This window comes from Ursus americanus, chromosome 23 (assembly GCF_024610735.1).
Source record: "Ursus americanus isolate L20-20 chromosome 23, mUrsAme1.1.p, whole genome shotgun sequence".
Lineage (NCBI taxonomy): Eukaryota > Metazoa > Chordata > Mammalia > Carnivora > Ursidae > Ursus > Ursus americanus.
In genome coordinates, this window is record NC_142149.1 from 44,380,016 (window position 1) to 44,401,705 (window position 21,690).

Sequence of the window (21,690 nt, forward strand, 5' to 3'; positions counted from 1 at the left end):
CTGAGCCAAAGGCAGACGCCTATTGACTGAGCCACCCAGGTGCCCCCGTGTAATTTTTTTTTTTTTGACGTATATCCCAGACATCATTTTACTGATAAATTTTTTGTTGTATATTTCTAAAAGTCTTAAAAATAACCACAATATTGGGGTGCTTGGGTGGCTCAGTTGGTTAAGTGCCTGACTCTTGATTTTGGCTCAGGTCATGATCTCAAGGTTGTGAGATACAGTCCCACGTCTGGCTGGGTGTGGAGCCTGCTTAGGATTCTCCCTCTCCCTCTGCTCCCCCACCCCTGCATGCATGCACTTGCTTGCTCTCTCTCTAAAAATAAATAAATAATAAAAAATAAAAATAACCACAATACCATTATGATTCTTGAAAAATTCACTTATTCTTAAATATTATCAGACCTCCATCCAGTGTTCATTTTCCCCAAATATTTGTTCATTGATTTATTTTGCAGTTTATTTATTTATTTATTTTTTTAAAGATTTTATTTATTTATTTGACAGACATAGAGACAGCCAGCGAGAGAGGGAACACAAGCAGGGGGAGTGGGAGAGGAAGAAGCAGGCTCATAGCGGAGGAGCCTGATGTGGGGCTCGATCCCACAACGCCGGGATCACGCCCTGAGCCAAAGGCAGACGCTTAACCGCTGTGCCACCCAGGCGCCCCTGCAGTTTATTTTTCAAACAATTTTTTTAAATCCAGATCTAAATAAGGTCTGTAGACTTCAATTGTTGGTATGTCACTTGTGTCTTTCAATCTATAGGTTTCCCTTTCCAGCTCTTTTTTTCTTCCTTTCCTTGGAATGTATTTGAAGAAACTGGGTCATTTATTCATAAGATTTTTCACAGTCTGGATATTGCTGGTTATATCCCCATGATGTCTTTAACATATTCCTCTGCCCTTTGTACTTCTTGCAAATAGATAGTTGGAGCCAGAGACTTAAAAGATTCAGATTTGATTTTGTGGCAAGAATATTTTATAGGTGGTGTAGTGTTATTCTGTCATGGCATTCATTGTGTCTGGTTGTCTGTTTGCCTTTGGTTGATTAAGGGATGAAAATGGCGATATTAAAATTCTTTATTCCTTTCTTCATTTCTTCTGTGTCTTTTTTTTCCTCCACCAGTAGCATTTGAGCATCTCATTTGGTTGGGAAAAACTTGTCAACATTTCCAACTATTTCTAAGATACTTATTTATGGTACTGTCTTTACTTTGTCTCCCTGCACTGGTTTCTGCATGTTAAACCATATCCTTATCATTTTACCAAAACCATTCTCATTAAGGTTGTCAGTGAGCTCTATACTGAATGGAGCAGACCCATTTCAGACCTTATTTTGCTTAGTAGTTGGGTAATTTTGGATACTGTTGATTGCTGCTTCTTGAAATACTTCCTTGGCTTCTATGACGTACTCTGTCCTGTTTTTACTTTTACTTCTTTATCGGGTTTCTCTCAGCCTCAGTTGTAGTTTTGTTTGTTTGTTTGTTTAGGTGTTGGCTTTGTTCTGCCTGGCCCTGTGCTCATCTAGCTCTGTGCATTTTCCGTGCATCCTCCATTGTCATGGCTTCAGTTACACCATCTCTAAACTGATAAGTGTCAAACCCGTTTTTTGGGTTTTGGGTTTTTTTGGTAGGTTTGTTCCCTTCAGAGCTGGCTTGTTTGTACAGTTTCCTACTAAAAATCTCAAAGGCACCTTGGAATCAACATGCCTAAAGTGGAATGAATCATACTTTCCTCATTCCCTCACACAGAGGAGTTTCCTGTTCAACATAGTTCTAAGCCAGAAATCTCTGGAAGTTATCCTTGACTTCTTGCTTGACCTTTCTCACCTTGCTGCCCACATTCAGTCACTAATCATATGAGACTTAACCTGCTAAATAATTTAAATTCAACTAATTGTCTTCATTCACTGCCTTTATGCTGGTGTGAATCCCCATCATTTATCACCATCATTATTGTAAGCCTCCTGTCTGATCTGTTCCTTTCCTGTCTTTCGGGTCCATTTTTTACTGTATGAGTAAGAGTGATTTTTCTGAAAAACTTTACCTAATGGCTCCCCATTGTCCCTAGGATAAATGTAAAGACCTGAGCTTGTTTTCTGATCTTCATCCTGAGTCATCACCTCCTATGTAATACTTGTCCTGCTTTTGCACTGGTGGTTGGTTTTTTTTGCTTGTTTGGTTGGATCTTTTTAGATTTTATTTATTTGAGAGAGAGAGAGAGCAGGGGGAGGGGCAGAGGGAGAGAATCTCAAGCAGACTCCACACTGAGCACAGAGCCTGCTGTGGAGCTCGATCCACGACCCCGAAATCATGACCTGAGCAGAAACCAAGTCGGAGACTTAGCCAGCTGAGCCACCCAGGTGCCCCTTTTTTGCACTGTTTTAACTGACTGTTCCAGTAGACTGTAAACTTCTCGAGTGTAAAGACCAAGTATTTTCCTTCATTAAACCTGGTGACTGGTACATAGTAAGTGTTTTGTAAATGCTTGATGAATTAATAAATTATGCAGTACACAGTTACACGTTCAGTGATTTGTTTATGTCTTGGTTTTATTGTTAATAGATCATCTTAGTATTCTAGTACTGCTATTATTCTTGTACATTGATTTAGTTTTTTGGCTAGGGGTATTCTCTCCTTAATTAAATTGGACCCTGTGTTTTACCATTGTCCCAGGTAATAGAAGCCTATAGACAGTTCAGAGAGTCACCACCATCAGAAAAGCCTTACTCTAATGTGACCTTTAGCGGAGTATAGGAATCCCTAGATGCTTTTGCTTGGTGATGGTTAAGACTTAGAGAAGTGAGGAGTGCCTGGGTGGCACAGTCAGTTAAGTGCCTGACTCTTGGTTGTGGCTCAGGTCATGATCTCGGAGTCGTGAGATCGAATCCTGCGTTGGGCTCCACACTCAGCACAGTCTCCTCTCCCTTGAGACTCTCCCTTTCCCTCTGCTCCACCCCCCACCTTTCTCTCTCTCCAATAAATCTTTAAAAGAAGAAGACTTAGAAAAGTGAGGCTTAAATAACTAGAAGTTGTTAAATACCAAAGAGAGATGGTTTTCTGGGTTGTCCAGTGTGTTTCGTTCTCATTCCACTATTTATTACTGATACTTAGTCATATTTTTCTGAATTTAAAGAGATGTGGTGCTTTCAGCTGTCGTTTTGAGCCAGGTGGTCTCTAGGTTGGAAGAATCATTAAAGATCATAAAATAAATCCCTGATTATATTTGCTAGAATTGCTAAAAAGAGAAAAATCTGCATCAAAATCAGTAGCTACCATTGGGAACATCTGAGCACTCCTTTTTTACTTAGGGTTCATATTTAAAACCAGGGTTTGCTCATTTTTTTTACTCCTTGACTGGCTTATTCACCTCTGTATCCCCTATGCATAGAACAGTGTGACCGGCATTGCAGGAAAAAGGTACTCAAGAAATAGTCTTTGTCTCTTCTATCCATGATGTATCTCTTGATAGGTGGTCCCACAGACCCTTCATTAGATGTTAATTTCATTTTATTTAGAGGATGATTTTCTTTTTCTTTCAAGTGTCCCTGCCAACAGAATTTTGTATGTACTAGTCTGCATTTTAAGTAAGACTATCTCAAATACATTTTCTAAACACAGTGGAAATTCTGTCTAGCTATTTTTGTACAGGGTGATAAGACAAACTAAACATTTTTTTGTAAAATAGGAGATTTGAAGAATAATTCTTTAAAATAGTTTTTGATTTTTCTTTAACTTTTACCTGCATTTACTCTGATTGAACTGATCACAATACTTTTTAGATGTTATATAGAAATTGTTTTTATAGTGTGACAAATATAAAGAAAGGGCTCTGAAATACTGGGTAATATTATCCAAAAACTGGGTTAGAGAATTGGATTACTGTATGAGTACATAGACTCTAGGGTAGTCCATTCAGTTTTTTATTTTGAAAACAGGTGCTCTAAAGAGCACAAAATAAATTGAAATAACATGAAAGTGTTTCTTGATTAAATGCATTGGTTAAGAGGGTATGTGTTTGCTGAATAGTTCTAAGATTATTACTGACTTACATTCGGTCTTGAAGATTACTTCAGTTATGGTTTTTTAAAAGATTTCAGTTTTAAGTAATGCCTGTACCCACCATTGGGCTTGAACCCACAACCCTGAGATCAGGAGTTGCATGCACCACCAACTGAACTAGCGAGGTGGCTCAGTTTCTTGACTTTGAGGGAGAGTTATAGTCTACAGAAATTATATGTTAATATTTGAAATTTAATAAAATTGATACCAATATTTTCTGGCAGGTGACATGGTTGAGCATGGGTAAATTTGAAAATAGTGCTGTTCTGGCTCAGTAAACTATTAAAGGTAGTTTAAAATACATATTAATATTACGGCCTTGATTATAACAGAAAACATCTAATATTCATACTAGCATTAAGTAAACCTCGTCTTTGAAAGTGTATACTGCGAATAGTAATTTAGAAATAATTTAAATTCTAAGTGAAAGAAATTACCTTCTCTCTCTCTCTCTCCCCCCTTAGGTGGAATGAACCCTATTTGTTGACTGTCTCCTGACTACTGGTTGGATTCATTTGCAAAAGAATTGTCTTCCCCTGTGTGGACGCCACTTAGTGGCATATTTAATTGTAAATCCAGGGATCACAAAGCTTTTTGATTTCCCAAAGGAGGGACATACCACTATATCCAAGAAGCTTGATATTACAGCCAAAATGGTGCTGTCCCAGAGACAACGAGATGAACTGTAAGTTTCTGTTTCGTGTTTTTTTTTTTAATCTCATAAAAGACAAAGTAGTAAATTAAAATACACCTTTGGGAGATCTATTCTTAGATTAAAAGTATTCTTGTAAGTCTTCAGATATTGCTTTGGGCAGTTTGGTCTGATTTTAAAACTGGGTCTTTGAAATAGTGTTATTTACCTTTGTGACTTTATTGTGTAGAAGTTTAAAGAAGAACAAGTAAGTTCGTTGGGATAAGTTTTATTCTAAGCTTGTGTTAAATATATTGTGGTCAGTAGGAAAATAGATCATTCAACGTTCTCAATTCTTTTGTCTAGAATGTGTGTATTAGAAAAATGAAGGCTTTTTTGTTACTGCTAATTCCTTTCCTTTGCCTTACTGTATGTTTTTATCTTTTATCATCCAGGGGCTATTAGAGGACTTGAACTTTATGAGGTAGATAACATAATAGTTAATGTAAATGCATTAATGAGAGAGGCATAAGATGATTTGACCACTGATATTTTATATTATAGCACCCCATATTTTATAGCATTCTGTTTTTGTAGGTGAAGAATATAGAGGAATAATTTAGCTTCATGTTGTAGATGTTTTAAAATTTTTCTGTGGCTTTTTACAAAATTGTTTATTTGGAAGTAATTGCAAATTTATAGGTCAGTTGTAAGATTGGTACAAAGAATACTTAATGTACATTTTATCCACTTCACGTGTTTTGTACCATTTTTACACCATTTTATACTATTTGTTTTATCATTTGTACTCTGTACCTGTGTGTGTGTGTGGGCGCATGCACATGCAATATTTTTTCCTGAACCATTTGAGAGTAAGTTGCGTACACCAGGGGTCTTTACCCCAGATACTTGGGTGTGCAGTTCCTAAGAATAAGGATATTCTTCTATAAAATCACAGGACAGTTAGCAATTTCAGCAAATTTGACATTGACACTGGCATAACACGTTTTGAATCTACTTTCCGTATTCCAATTTTGTTAATTGACCTGATAATGTCCTGTATTGTAGGGTTGTTGGGTTTTTTTTTCTCTCTCTCCTTTCTAGTACACTGTCTAGTACAAGATTAGTTAATGTATTTAGTTGTCATTTCTCTTTAGTCTTTATTTTTCTTTAAGATTTATTTCTTTATTTGAGAGAGGGAGGGAGAGAGAGAGAATCTCCAGCAGACTCCCCACTGAGCACAGAGCCCAATGGGGGCTTTAATATTTTAGAGAGAGAGGGCACAAGTGAGAGGGGCAGAGGAAGGAGAAAGAATTTCAAACAGATTCTGTGCAGAGCCCAATGTGGGACTTGATCTCAGGACCCCAAGATCACGACCTAACTCAAAAACAAGAGTCGGACACTCAACCTGTGCCACCCAGATGTCCCTAGGACAATAATATTTTTGAGGAATAGTTGTTTCTTTGGGTTTTTTTAATAGCATATTCCTCATTTTGTAGCTCTCTAATTTTTCTTCATGATTAGATTCAGATTATTCTTGGCCAGAATAGTTTGTATTCTTCTCAGGGTTTCATGTCTAGGGGCGCCTGGGTGGCTCAGTCAGTTAAGCGGCTGCCTTTGGCTCAGGTCATGATCTCAGGGTCCTGAGATCGAGCCCCACATGGGGCTCCCTGCTGAGCAGGGAGCCTCCTTGTCCCTCTCCTCCCCGCTTGTGCTCTCTCTCTCTCTCAAATAAATAAAATCTTCAGAAAAAAAAAAAAAAAGATATCGTGTCCAGAGATACATAATGTCTTATCTGCCTCTCGGTGGTGATGCTAATTTTGATCCCTCAGTCAAGATGCCTACTTTCTCCACTATGTAGTTACATTTATTTTTTTTTTCAACAAATATAAGTGGGGAGACCATGCAAAACATTCTTTTTTTTTTCAAGGTTTATTTATTTGAGAGAGAGTAAGCGAGTGGGGTGAGGGAGGGAATCTCAAGCAGACTCCCCACTGAGCGCAGAACCTGATGGGGGTCTCAGTTCCACAACCCTGAGATCATGACCTGAGTCGAAATCAAGAGCCAGCCATTTAACTGACTGAGCCACCCAAGTGCCCCCATGCAAAACATTCTTATTTCCATTAAATTCCCCCGCTAGATTTAACATCCATTAATAAGTCTTGCCTGAACCATTCTTTACCACAGTGGTTACAAAGTGATGATTTTCCTACACAACTACTCGTTCCACATTACTAGTCATCACTCAACATTTTGCTGTAATCAGGGGACTTTTTCCTTTTTTATTTAGTTGTTTTTTCATTATTGGTATGAACTCCTAAGTTCTCATATTTTCAGTAGTTTTTATCATTGATTACTTTTCTTATACTTCTGGTGTTTGACTATCCCAGACTGGCCCATAGGAGCCTCTTCAGTTGGCTCTTATTTATGGCCTTATTTGTGGACACTTTCTTACTTTCTAGCATAACAAGGTGGTCCTTGCTTATGTGTACCCATCCTGCCTTAATCCTACAGTCAGTCATTGCTCCAATAAGCCCTGGTTCCTCTTAGTGGGGAATGGTATTAAACATCAAGATATGGGTACTAAGTATATTTACTGCTATGGGGTGTCTGCTTCTGGGCTCTTTAAATAGACAGAACCAAGAAATACATATGTACCAACATATACAGACACCCTGGTACACATGTATACTAAGGTTTCTCAGTCTTGGCATTGTTGACATCTTGGGCTAAGTAATTCTTTGCTGTGGGATCTGTCCTGTACACTTTAAGTTGTTTAGCAACATTCTTGGCCTCTACCCACTAGATGCCACAGTAAAAAATGTCTCCAGATAAGGCCAACTCTGCTTGGGGGGAGGGGGGGCAGAATCTCCCCGAGTTGAGACCCACTGATATACGTACACATGTACACGTACTTATTTTAGAAATCATTAGGCTATCCCAATACTTCTAAGTCCAGTTTATTCCTACGAGGTTCTTTCTTGTTTTCCTCCCCAACACCTTTTTCTTCTGCAGTTAGACCTGATTCCTAGCAATATCAACACATTTGTTCAATCCTGTAATACTTTCAGAATACTTTCAGAATTGTTATACTCTTACCACTTCAGAAAACAAAGCTTCCTGGAAAGGGTTTACAGTTTGTATGCAGTTTTCCTCCCATCCATTCTGCCCAAGACTGAAAATATATAATTGAATACTGTATTTGTAAGTTACTTGGATTCGTTTTGTTTTGTTTCTCTCCCTCTTCCTATGGCTATATTATTCATTTGAAATACAGTTGGGGGGCGCCTGGGTGGCGTAGTCGTTAAGCGTCTGCTTTCAGCTCAGGGTGTGATCCCGGTGTTCTGGGATGGAGCCCCACATCAGGCTCCTCCGCCCTGCTTGTGTTCCCTCTCTCGCTGGCTGTCTCTTTCTGTCAAATAAATAAATAAAATCTTTTAAAAAAAAGAAAAGAAAAGAAATACAGTTGGGTTCATCTGTTTCAGTTGTTCAGTTTTGTGTGTTTTGCGTTTCCTCTTCTTTTTGCTCCTTGTTAATTTAATATTTTGAACATGTAGAACATTATCTATACAAAAATGTCCACTCAGGAGCGTCCCTCTCTCCTGAATGCCGTCTGTGAAGTTACTCCCTCCTTCCCCCCTTTAAGAACCAACTTCATTCATTATTTAATAAAGATAAGAGAGGGGCGCCTGGGTAGCTCAGTCGGATAAGCGTCTGACTCTTGATTTTGGCTCAGGTCATGATCTCAGGGTAATGGGACCGAGCTCCGCATTGCCAGGCTTGCACTAGGTGTGGAACCTGGTTAAGATTCTCTCTCTCTCTCTGGGCGCCTTGGTGGCTCAGTTGGTTAAGCATCTGCCTTCAGCTTAGGTCATGATCCCAGAGTCCTGGGATTGAGCCCCGCATTGGGCTCCCTGCTCCTCGGGGAGCCTGCTTCTCCCTCTGCCTCTCTCTCTATCATGAATAAATAAGTAGAATCTTAAAAAAAAAAAAAAAAAAAAAAAGATTCTCTCCCTCTGCCCTTCCCCCCTCCTTCTGTCCCTCCCCCTCCCTCGTTCTATAAAAGAAAAAAAATAAAGATAGGAGAGATATATGTATGTTTTCTTGTTTCTCCTTTTTTTCCCCAAGATTTTATTTATTTGAGAGAGAGAGAGAGAGAGAGCGAGCACGAGCCGGGGGGTGGGGCAGAGGGAGAAGCAGACTTTCCACTGAGCAGGGAGCCCCAGGTGGGGCTCAGTCCCGAGACCCCAGGATCACGACCTGACTGACTGAGCCACCCAGGCACCCCATGTTTCTCCTTTCTTAAGTAAAAGGTAGCGTATTATATGTGCTCTTTTGCACTTGGCTTTTTTTTCCATTAGCAATATCTCCTGGAACTCACTACATATCAGTTCATAGAGAGCCCCCTTTTTTTCTTTTAACAACTGGATAGTAGTCTGCTGTGTATATACCATGTTTCTTCAACTATTCTTCCATATTTGAACATTTAGGTAATTTTCACTATTCTGTAACTATAAATAATATTGTAATTAATAACTCTGCGTATGTACTTTTGTGTTATTGAAGGTATGTCTGGTTTTTAATCATTCTTGTTTCTAAGTTCAGATTTTTTTCTTTTAGATGCCTGTGTGCACCGACTGCAAGTCATCCTTATTACCCTCATAACCAAGATTAATATTTAAATATTATGGGCCAAAATAGAGCTTTTATCTTTTTTTAAAGATTTTATTCATTTATTTGAGAGAGAGAGAGCAAGCACGCAGACAAGCGAGGGGAGGGGGAGAGGGAGAGGGAGAAGCAGACTCCATGCAGAGCAGGGAGCCTATCGTGGGACTTGATCCCAGGACCCTGAGACCATGACCTGAGCTAGTCAGATACCCAACTGACTGAGCCACCCAGAGGCCCCAAAATAGAGCTTTTAATTTGAATAAAAATCAATTTAGGAGAGAACCTAATTTCTCTAAATTTTTGGGGACTTTTAGGTAAGAATTGACTTAAGAGTGCTCATTAAGCAAAGAAAATTGGCGTTACATCTAAATGTAAACTTGAGGAATAGAAAAATCTTAGAGTTTAGTAAGAAGATAAAATGATGGTTTTTGCTTTTTCTCCCATTTTTGAAAATAATACGAATCCATATTTACTGAGAGGAAGAAACAAATGTTAACGTACCTCTTAACAAGTAAGATACGTTTTGGCACTCAGTTTACCTTTGCCAGCATTTTAGCGTTCTAATAGGTTGGATACCAATTAGCTTGTAAAGTACTTTGAGGTATTTTTGGGGTTGAAATGAAATGAATTTTGACACACTGGAAATTGATAATTTGAGCAGTAGTACTAAGTATGATTCAGCTCAGCAAATGTATATTGCCTGCCTTCTTTGTTTTTACTATTCTGTGGCATACAAATATTGAATAATAATAAATTCATTTATGCAGATATGACAGATACCTTTATTTTACAGGTAAATTGAGGATGGGAGAAATTAAAATTACCAGTTTCATGACTAGCAATAGAGGCAGGAAGAGTTTCCCAATTTTAAGTTCACTATTCATTAAACACAATCCTGTTACCAAAATTAATATATATCAAAATGTAAACATTACCCCCTCCTCAGTTTCTCAGTCCCATTTTCCAGTCTTGGCCACTATTGCCTTTATATTACAATCTTTTCCGTTATTTTTCATGTATTTACAAAAATTTCATGAACGTCTTTTTTCCTTCAGATTTGTAAAATAGAATTGTGTCTCACAACCTGTTTTTAATAATTTTTTGTCAGTCTTTCTGTGAATTTGGAGATGGTATTATCTATTAGTTCATCTCAGAGTTACTTTTTGTTTGTTAAAGATTATTTATTTATTTATTTATTTGGGCGAGGATGCATGTGTTGGGGGGGTGCAGAGGGGAAGGGAGAAGGGAGAGAAGCGGATTCCACTGAGCATGGAGCTGGACACAGGGCTCGATCTTACGACTTGAGCCTAAATCAAGAGTTGGATGTTTAACCCACTAAGCCACCCAGGCGTCCTATCTCATAGTACTTGTAACAGAATAAGCTTACACCTCTATTTCTGTATCAGATTTTTATCCGTTGATCGTGCTCCATGAAAGATGAAGAAAGTCTGTTTTTTTTAGGTTGTCCTGGTTGATAATATTTGCACTTCATTTGATTTCTTGCTCACCCCTAATTCTTTTGTTCCACAACTTTCCCATTATTGTGTTCCTGTTTTGGTTAACAGCTATATTGTAGTGTAATTGACATACAAAGAACTGTACATATTTAATGTATACAATTTGATGAGTTTGGAACATTCTTCTATTCTTTTTTGATTATTCTGTTAGTTGGGTGGATTTTGTCGTCATGTATCTTTTTCAAGATGGAGTCTTTTTCAAGACTCCTAAATGGAGTCTTTACATGTTAGGGATTAATTTTTTTCTTGCTTCCATAAATGAATGATTCTTAGGTTACACGTTTTTCCGACTCAGAGTTACAAAGGCTAAGGAAAAAATTACCATGTATAAGACTGCAAAGAAAAACCTCAAACTCCAAAAATGCAGAAATCACATAGGCCTCATTTGCTGATCATAATGCAATAAAATAAAAATTAATAGCAAAAGGAGAGCTAAGAGAAACCTATTCATGTAGACATTTAAAAATGTACTTCTAGGTGCACCTGGGTGGCTCAGTCAGTTAAGCATCTGCCTTCACCTCAGGTCATGATCTCAGAGTCCTGGGATCGAGCCCCACATCCGGCTCCCTACTCAGTGGGGAGTCTGCTTCTCCCTCTCCCTCTGTCCCTCCCCTGCTTCTTCTTTCTCCTTTCCTCCCTCCTTCCCTCCCTCCCTCTCAAATAAAATCTTTAAAAAATAATAAAAAATAGGGGCGCCTGGGTGGCATAGCGGTTGGGCGTCTGCCTTCGGCTCAGGGCATGATCCCGGCGTTACGGGATTGAGCCCCGCATCAGGCTCCTCTGCTATGAGCCTGCTTCTTCCTCTCCCACCCCCCTTGCTTGTGTTCCCTCTCTCGCTGGCTGTCTCTGTCTCTGTCAAATAAATAAATAAAATCTTTAAAAAAATAATAATAATAATAAATAAAAATGTACTTCTAAATGTTTTGGAGTTAAGAGAACAAAATGAAACTTAGGAAATGAAGAAATCAATAATAATGAAGTTACTCATAATAAAAACCAATGTAGCATACAAAAAAATTAGATTGTCTGATGAGTCTTTTAAAAAACCAAAGGTCAGAAATGAACTACACGTTCAACTCAAGAATAAGAACAACAGGGATCCCTGGGTGGCTCAGTCAGTTAAGTGACCAACTCTTGATTTTGGCTCAGGTCATGATCACAGGTTTCTGAGATTGAGCCCCGCTTCTTTGGACTCCTTTTAAAATGTCCTTTGATTTAACATGTTTGTTTATAAGGGGCTTTTTTTAGCATATGTGCAAGTATTTTTCTGGAGGATAGCTGTGTAAAGGATGTTTGTTGCATTGTTGTTTGTGGTAAGAAACTGATAACAACCTAAAATGTTGATCTGTCAGTAAGAATAGGTTAAATATGGTACATCCAGGGGGGCCTGGGTGGCTCAGTCAGTTAGGTGTCTGCCTTCGGTGCCTGGGATCGACACTCTACATTCAGTGGGGAGTCTGCTTCTCCCTCTTCCTCTCCCTATGTGATCTCTCTCACTCTTGCTCTCTCTCAGATCAATAAATGAAATCTTAAAAAAAAAAACATATATGGTACATCCAATCTGTGGGATGCTATATAGCAGTTTAGAAATGTAGTATATTCATGTTTACTACAAGCAGAAAGCTCTAAAATCTATTGTTGAGTGAAATAGCTTGCTAATAAATAAGATGTTATGATGCATTTGTATTAAACACCCCCTCAGACACACACACCCAACATTATATGTTTCTTCTGTGCATATATCTGTGTAGTTGCACAGATAAAGGCCTGAAGATACACACTAAACTGTTAACAGTGGTTGCCTCTGAAGAGAAGAATAAGATTTGTGACAGTATTGTTTGAATATTTTATAAGGCAAATATACTTGTTATATTTTGTGTAATAAGAGTAAAATTTTAGTGATTTTTCCTTTTAAAAAAGGAAGTATAGATAATGAGTTGCAGTGGAGATGTTTTAGGTCAGCCTGGTATTTCTCCTTGCTTTTCTGCCTATGTATCCATAGTGATTTTTTTCCTCCTGTCTTCATATTCACCAACCTAGATTTTTAGGAACATTTTCTTTAACTCTTTTGGTTATATCATAATATCACATCTTTGGATTTCATTTTTTTGGTTTTATGTTACCATAGATTTCTGGGTGACTCAGTCAGTTGGGTGTCTAACTCTTGATTTCAGCTCAGGTCATGATCTCAGGGTTGTGAAATCGAGCCCTGAGTTGGGCTTTGCACTGAGTGGGAGCCTGCTTGGGATTCCCTCTCTCCCTCTGCCCTGCTCATAGGCTCTTTCTCAAAAAAAAAAAAAAAAAGAGAGAGAGAGAGAGAAAGAAAGAAAGAAAGAAAGAAAGAAAGAAAGAAAGAGGAAAAGAAAGGAAATAATCCTAAGGAAGAGAAAATGTATTTCACAGGACTGTACTGTATATATATTGGGGGAAAAATCCCACAATATAAGTAGACTCACACAATTCAAAACCCCCTGTTGTTTAGAGGGTCAACTGTATATAAACATAAACTTCTTAATATATTGCTTTTATCCAGCTTATACTTTGAGGTTCTTCTGCTTTTTAAATGTTACAAAGTTGGTTATCGTGGAGCCTATAACCATATTGCCTATATTATCACATCCCATACAATGATCACAAAGTTTCTGATTATTGCCTTGCAGTAAAATATTATAAGGGGCCTTCTGAGTCTTCAAAGGGAGATTTAAGTATTCTGTTATATTTAATCTTTTTATTTTTTTACAGATTTTATTCATTAGAGAGAAAGAGAGCAATAGCAGAGGGAGAGGGAGAAGCAGACTCCCTGCTGAGCTGGGAGCCCGATGTGGGGCTTCATTCCAGAACCTGGAGATCATGACCTGAACCAAAAGCGGACACTTAACCATCTGAGCCACCCAGGCACCCCATAATCGTTTAATTTTTTTAATAGTTTTTTTTTTTTAAGATTTTGTTTGTTTTTTTATTTGAAACAGAGCGAGTTCAAGTGGGGGGAGGGAGAGGGACAGGCACACTCCCCATGCAGGGCTCAATCCCACCACCCTGAGATCATGACCTGAATCAAAATTAGGAGTCAGACACTTAATGAACTGAGTACCCAGGCACCGCAATCTTTTTATTTTTTGAAAATTGATTTTTAATTGAAGTATTTCATTCAGTAGAATGTGTCATATTCTGATCATTCCAGGTAACAAATAATGCCATCTTATACTGTAGGAGTACTAGTATTTTTTCCTATTGTTCATGTTAAATTTGTCAAAACAAACCAGTAAACCAAAACACATACTTCATTAGTGAATTTGAGCCAAAAATTATGAAATTGTTGATTGTTTCAAAAAATATATTTCAACATTTGTTAATAAGAGTGAAGTGTAAGTATCTGTAAGGATAAGCAAGGGCCCCAGGGTGGCTCAGTCAGTTAGGCGTCAGACTCTTGGTTTTGGCTCAGGTCAGGATCTTGTGGTTGTGGGATCGAGCTCCATGTTGGGCTCTGCACTTAGCCCAGAGTCTACTTCAGATTCTCTCTCCCTCTCCTGCCTGTTCACACTCTCTTTCTCTCTCAAATAAATAAATAAAATCTTTAAAAAGAAAAAAGATAAACAAGATATGGTCATCAAGACCAAAATTGTTGACTTTCTATAGAACTCATACAAAGCCCTTTTATTGTGCCTATATAGCACATTTTATTTCACTGAAAGATTTGATCTTATTCTATTGTATTAGAAGAAGAAACATTGTAGGAGAGAAAGGCAGTGCCATGAACAACAATAAGTAAGTTGAGAAAGTTATATACTGAATAGCTCCTGTTTCGTTCATGAGGTTGGAGGTCATCCCAAGGCTGTAATACAATTAGATATTTGAGCATTGAGGCAAGGGGACAAGGGACAAGTAAATGATCAGGCAGCGGTGGAATGACAACCATGTATTAGGACTTGACCCATTCCGATTCTAAAAATGTAAGTGCATTATTAGCAGTATTGTAGATTATTGACTATCCTCCTGTTCTGTGCACGATAAAAACTATGATCTATCAACAAATGAAACCTATATTTAGCAAGGTAATTCTGGAGATTCTTATGATGATGCAATTTATGATGACCTGATTTTAAGGGATCTTCACTTCTGTTCTTTAGGGCTTGACTTATTATATGATGATCTTCCTTTGGTTGCTCTCCCATCTAATCTGCCACTAAACTTCTGATAAATAGGTCTTTTTAAAATATCACTTTCATTAAACTGGCTTTCCTTGCCTTGCATGTCCTTCATAATCTGCTTCTGTCCTGTCTTTTCAGCCATTTCTCTCATTATCTTAATCTCATTTCAGTATATATTTATTAGATGGATTGCGTTTGAAACCATTTAAAATAATAGTAGTGATTATAGGCATCTTTGTCCTTGTTCTTGACTTCAGTGCAGATATTTGTGGTGTTTTGCCATTAAGTATTCCATTTTTTCGTTGAAGGTTTCAGGTTTCTTTTATTTGTTTATTTTTTTATTTAGGGAGGGAAGGGAGGGGGGCAGAGGGAGAGGGAGAGGGGGAGAGTGAATCTTAAGCAGGCTCCTCGCCCCAGTGCGGAGCCTGATGCAGGGCTCTGATCTCATGAAATGTTTCAGACTTCCCGATCTATGACAGCTATATTGTCCACCCCTATTGTACAGCCTGACTTTCTTTATGGGTTTCTTAAGTATGCAAAATAATTTCTTACAGAAATATATTGTAAGTGGATCTCACAGTTAAATAAATATCTTTAAAAATTACTATAGACTTTATTTTTTTTTAAGATTTTTTATTTATTTATTGGACAGAGAGAGAGACAGCCAGCAAGAGAGGGAACACAAGCAGGGGGAGTGGGAGAGGAAGAAGCAGGCTCCCAGCAGAGGAGCCTGATGCGGGGCTCGATCCCAGGACCCTGGGATCAGGCCCTGAGCTGAAGGCAGACGCTTAACAACTGAGCCACCCAGGCGCCCCTATAGACTTTATATTAAAGTTAGAGGAAAGGGGAGAAAATCTTTTGAAAGTTGTACTGAGAACTGAGGCAAAATCTCCATCTGTTTGTTGACATCACTGATCATAGTAGGCCATGCTACTTAAGTGTCAGTCAATAGGGGTGCCTGGGTGGCTCAGTCATTAAGCGTCTGCCTTCGGCTCAGGGCGTCAGGGCGTGATCCCAGATTCCTGGGATCGAGCCCCACATCAGGCTTCTCCGTTGGGAGCCTGCTTCTTCCTCTCCCACTCCCCCTGCTTGTGTTCCCTCTCTCGTTGGCTGTCTGTCAAATAAATAAATAAAATCTTTAAAAGAAAAAAAAGGTGTCAGTCAATAAAATATGTATCATTAATTTGAAACAGCATAATCAGAAGTATAGCCTAGTTAGTGTGAAGTCATATCATAATTATACCTTCATTTACCTTAGTTTTCAGTAAGGTTCTTTTTCTTAACAGGTTAAAAGAGTATAAAAAAGAAGACATAGGGAGAAGATCAAAACTGATCTGTTCAGTAGTGACCTCTGCTTTGTGGTTCCATAACTCAAAAAATTGTATCTAAATATGAGAATGAACAGTAATGCATATTTTTGTGTATATTTTTTTTTTTGGTTTTGCTTTAAAAAAAAAAAATCCAACATGGTATACTTATTCGGTAGATAGTTTTGTTGCTCCTGTGGTGTGGAGAAGGAAGGAGGGGTAGCTGTTACCTCAGACCCAGAGCTCCGTTGAAGAGAAATGGTAACTAACAGGCTAGTATGCCAGATACATGTTCTTTTGCTTAATGGTGAAGATGAGGGTCCACTCATACTGACTCACCCAAATTTCATTTTCTTTTACTTCACATGGCCAAGGTAAGGTCTCACTGTGACCTCTTGCTGTGCTCATACTTGTCCAAAGATCGGTAGTTGCTGAATCCTGATCTACCCTTACGAAGTAGGTACATCTTTTCAAGTGTGATGATGAAGGATGATCATTGTAACCCTTTGTCAGGGCACATGTGGTTGGAGAGGTATAAGACCTATGACCAGTGGGCAATTGTTATAAGAAGTCATGTTACCTGGGGCGCCTGGTTGTTGGCTCAGTTGTTAAGTATCTGCCTTCGTCTCAGGTCATGATCCCTGGGTCCTGGGATCGAGCACCTCATCGGGCTCCCTGCTTAGTGGGAAGCCTGCTTCTCCCTCTGCCACTCCCTCTGCTTGTGTTCTCTCTCTGTCTGTCAAATAAGTAAATAAAATCTTAAAAAGAAAAAAAAAAGGTATGTTACCTGTCTGAAGCTTAGTTGATGTCCTATGGCAGAAGCTTATGGAATGACCCTCAGTAGTGTCTCTGCTTCAAATGAACTTTTTCATATCTTCTCCCCAGAACTATATAATTCATCTTGATATCTGTCTAAAATGGTGTAGCCTAGCTGGTGAGGGTACTAAAGGTGACAGTGTCCTCCTGGTGCTGTGAACTGGCATGCTTGATCCTGACTGGTCTTCTTTGTTATCTTAACAGTGTGCCCTCATAACCCTACAGACATCCCAGATTTATTGGGCCACTGCAGCCTTTTAGAACAAAGAGCATTAACTATTGCTTTCCTAATTTCTTAATATGTGAACTCAGCCTTTTCAGTGTGTCTCTTTTAATGGGCTTGGTAAGAAAACATCTTATTCAGTGTTTGTCAGCTTTTGATTTAACCTTGTTTCTCCTCATATAAACAATGAATTTAAAGTGAAATACTTATAGAATTCACAGAACATTTTTATTCATCCTTAGAGTGCTAGAGTACACAGTTTGAAAAACACTGTTACTGTCACATTGGCTTTAAAAGAGCCAGTTTTGATTCCTAGCTCCTCCACTTGATAGCCAAAAGGCCAGTTAAGTTCACTGAGCCTCTGTTTCTTTATCTGTGAAAAACAGCTTCCACCTCGGTCTCCTCTGATGCATGCTCTGGAATTCCCTATGCTCTGATTTGAATTTGTAGGCGATACTGCGGACCCAGAAGTATTTTGCTTTTATTGTTGGTACTTTTTAGAGTTGATACTGTTTTACTAGCAGTTCATAGCATTTGGAGTAACTTTTTTTTTTTTTTAAGATTTTATTTATTTATTTTAAAGAGAGAGAGTGCAAGAACACAAGCAGGGAGGAGGGGCAAGGGGAGAGAGAGAGAAGCAGACTCCGCACTGAACAGGGAACCTGATGCAGAGTTCGATCTCAGGACCCTGGGTCATGACCTGAGCTGAAGGTAGACCCTTAGGCGACTATCTGACTGAGCCACCCAGACGCCCCACATTTGGAGTAACTTTTAAAAATCTTACCTCATAGAGTTTGTGTGTATGGGTTGGTAGTGGTGGGTGTTACAAGTGATACTACAGCTACAAAAATTATCCTGGGGGATAAAAGGACAATGAGGAGAATAGAAAGTCAGCTAAAATGCTTAAAATCTGATCCTGGCATTTTAATAAACTTGGGAGTCGTTTAGAAGGCAAACACAGATCTCACTCGTGATAGTTTCAAAGGATAACTGTATTTCTATATGTAAGCCTAAGCTCTGTGTAGCCAATTCTGTTTGTTCATGGATACAAGTCCTTCATCTCAGTTCTTTCTTTCGATTTTAACCATTTTCTTTGCTTTGTATAAAAGGTTACTACTTGGGGGTCTACTCAAAATTATCTGTTACACTTATGCATGAATTTTGCTTTGATTCCAGTGATTGGTTGCTTTTCTTCCATCTTCTGAGACTTAATAGATAATTTAAATCATGTGTATGAAGTTTCTTGGAGAGATGATTATAAACTTGTGCTTTGATGTCCACTTGTTTCAAAAGAGATTAAGTCTTCCATTCCTAATAAAACTGATGAAAATCAACTCTAGATTAGTAACTGAAATTAGTAGCAAGCACCGTTAGACTGTTAGATCCAAGAGATTCTTCAGTCTTAACTCACTGTTTAAGTGATAGTGGTACACCTTCCGTGATGGAGGTTCCACATTCACTGGATTCACCTATCCCTAATGACATAAGACTCATTTAACTTAAGTTCTAATTTGTTTTCTGTATTTTGTGTATGTATCTTGCTCTTTGGTCGTTCTGTGTTATGCCATGTAATATCTCTTTCCAAGCTTTTATATATCATAATGTTAACCAAGCATTTACCCTCATCTAATAAAAAGAGAATCCATCCCTTATATTCTCAAAAGTCACTGCTGCTCCCCAACTCCAGTGTTTTACAGTGCTCATTTGAAACCTTATTGTGGAATGGAATACTGAGGCCACTTGAAGTTCTGAAACAGTGCTTGCTAAAGTCAACAGGAACCTCTTAGTCCCAGGTTGCTTGGGCACTTTTTAGCCTTACTTTGACCTCTCTCGTGTGTTTGTCACTGCTGTCCATTGCCATTTCTTTGAAGCTTCCTTCTCCATTGCCTTGCTGACATCTCTCTTGTCTAACTTCTTTTTATTTTATTTTTTTTAAGATTTATTTATTTATTTTAGAGAGAGTGTGTGCATGAGTGGTGGGAGCGGTAGAAGGAGATGGAAAGGGAAAGAGAATCTCCAGCAGACTCCCCGCTAAGGGCGAAGCCTGGTGCGGGCTCTGTCTCAGGACCCTGAGATCATGACCTGAGCTGAAACCCAGAGTCGGACGCTTAACTGACTGAGCCACCCAGGTGCCCCTGTCTTTAGTTCTTAAATATTCAAGGTTCCATCAGTTACATTCTGGTCTCCTTTTTTGGCCCTCATTATATACCTTCTTTTTAATTGTCTTTCACCACTTATGTGGTTTGAATTACTACTCCCTGATTGCTAATTTTCCCAAATCCGTTCTTACATCAAGTCTCTCTCTCAAGCCATGACCTGTATATCTAATTACCTCTTATATCATGTATTTTTACTTAAATATCTTATAGCTACTTCAAGTCAGAAGGTTTAAAACTGAACTTATATTCTACCTCTTTTTCTTCTTCTTTTTTCACTGTGTTTTCTTTCCAAGTGAATGGTACTACAATTCACTAAAAACTTGTGAATTAACTGTGTCCTCTCATCTCTCACATCTAGTCAGTTATCAAAACAAAAGTCTAGTGGTTAAAAGTGTGAGTCATTTTTGGCTTCAAGGATTTGGGTGTAGGGCTTTTTAAAGAGCAGTATAAGTCCTTTTTTTCTTTTTTTTAAGATTTATTTATATATTTTAGAGTGTCTGCACAGGGGCCAGAGATGCAGAGGGAGAGGAAGAGAGAGTCTTAAGCAGACTCCGCACTGAGCACAGAGTCTGATGCAGTGCTTGATCTCATGACCCTAGATCACGACCTGAGTTGAAACCAAGAGTTGGATGCTTAACTGACAGTGCCACCTAGGCGCCCCATTATAAGTCCATTTTTAAAGCGCTTACGAAAAAATACAGCATATGGAAATATATAAAAATGGAACCACTCTAATTAAAGGAGGGAGGTGCAGAGCTCCACCTGCTTAGCCAGTTTCTTCCCCATCCACTCAGTAAATGTTTTTTGGAATTATTATCCTTGATTATTTTACTACTTGCTGGTTTTGTGGCCTTGATAAATCAGTCTGCCAATATATAATATAGGGGTAATAGATTTTTTTACCTACTTTAGCAGGATTGTTTTAGGATCAAAAGAGACAGTGAATGTTGTTTTTTAAATTGGATTTAACATTTTGTAGAAAGTATAAATGTGATGTACAACTATAATGAGGTGCTGCTTTATGCACATTTCTAATCACCTGCATCTTTCTGATTCATTGCATTTGCCACACAACATCTTTTTAATAAAATGCAGATGTCAGGGGCACCTGGGTGGCTCAGTCTGTTGAGCATCTGACCCTTTATTTCCGCTCAGGTCATGATCTGTGGGTCATGAGATTGAGCCCTGCATTGGGCTCCACATTCAGCGGGAGTCTGCTTGAGTTTCTCTCCCTCTACCCCTCTCCCTGCTCATGCGCGCTCTGTCTCTGTGTCTCAAAAAAGTAAATAAATCTTTAAAAACAACGAAATACAGATGTTGGGTTAAGCTACATAGAACATAGAATATTGCAGAAATTTTAAAAATTTAACATCTAGTCCCCTTTTTATAAAAGTTACATAAGTAGAATCAAAGGATAAAAACTTGGGTTTTTTTAAGTCAGTAAATGCTAATCCAACTGTTTGAAAAGTAAAAATGGTAGAGGAATGACATTCATAACCATTGATAAAAATATAAATTGGTACAACTCTGGGGAGCAGTTTTTCAATAGCTATTAAAATGTCCTAAAATATATATATAACTTTTGTCTTTGTTCAGGCTACTCTAATAAAATACTGTAAGGTGGGTGGCTTATAAACAACAGAGATTTATTTCTTAGGTTACTAAAAGCTGGGAAATCCAAGATCATAGCACTAGCAGATTTGGTGTCTGGTGGTTCTTGCTTCCAATTCGTAGATGTCTGTTTTTATAAGGGCATTAATCCCATTCGTGAGGGCTCTGCCCTCATGACCTAAGCACCTCCAAAGGCCCTGTCTCCAAATACCATCATGTTAGGTGTCAACATTAAGATTTGGTGGCGGGGAGGAGGATGACACACAAACATTCAATCTGTAGCATCTTTTGACTTTAATGTGAAGTTGTGAGAAAGGCTTTATGTGAATGTTTATTTGCAACATTGTTTAAAATGTGAAAAATTAGAAACAACCTGGAAGTCCAGCAGTAGGTAATTGCTTAAATAAAATTTGGTACATCTACATCATAGAATATTGTGTTTGACTATTAATAACTATAAGGTTGTAGATGAATATTTACTGACATGGGAACGTTTTTATGACATGGTGAACAAAATTAATAGATTAAGTTACTTGATTAAAAGC

General features: G+C 38.3%; 1 protein-coding gene across 1 annotated transcript in view; it reads left to right on the top strand.

Moving 5' to 3' along the window:
- The window catches only part of PAFAH1B1 (platelet activating factor acetylhydrolase 1b regulatory subunit 1), a 78,553-nt gene that overhangs the window by 31,351 nt on the left and 25,512 nt on the right, over positions 1–21,690 (top strand). Inside the window, exon 2 of the mRNA XM_045773713.2 lies at positions 4,530–4,750. Coding sequence (XP_045629669.1) covers positions 4,719–4,750 — 32 coding nt within the window. The 5' untranslated portion in view covers positions 4,530–4,718. The remainder of the gene's footprint in view (positions 1–4,529; positions 4,751–21,690) is intronic.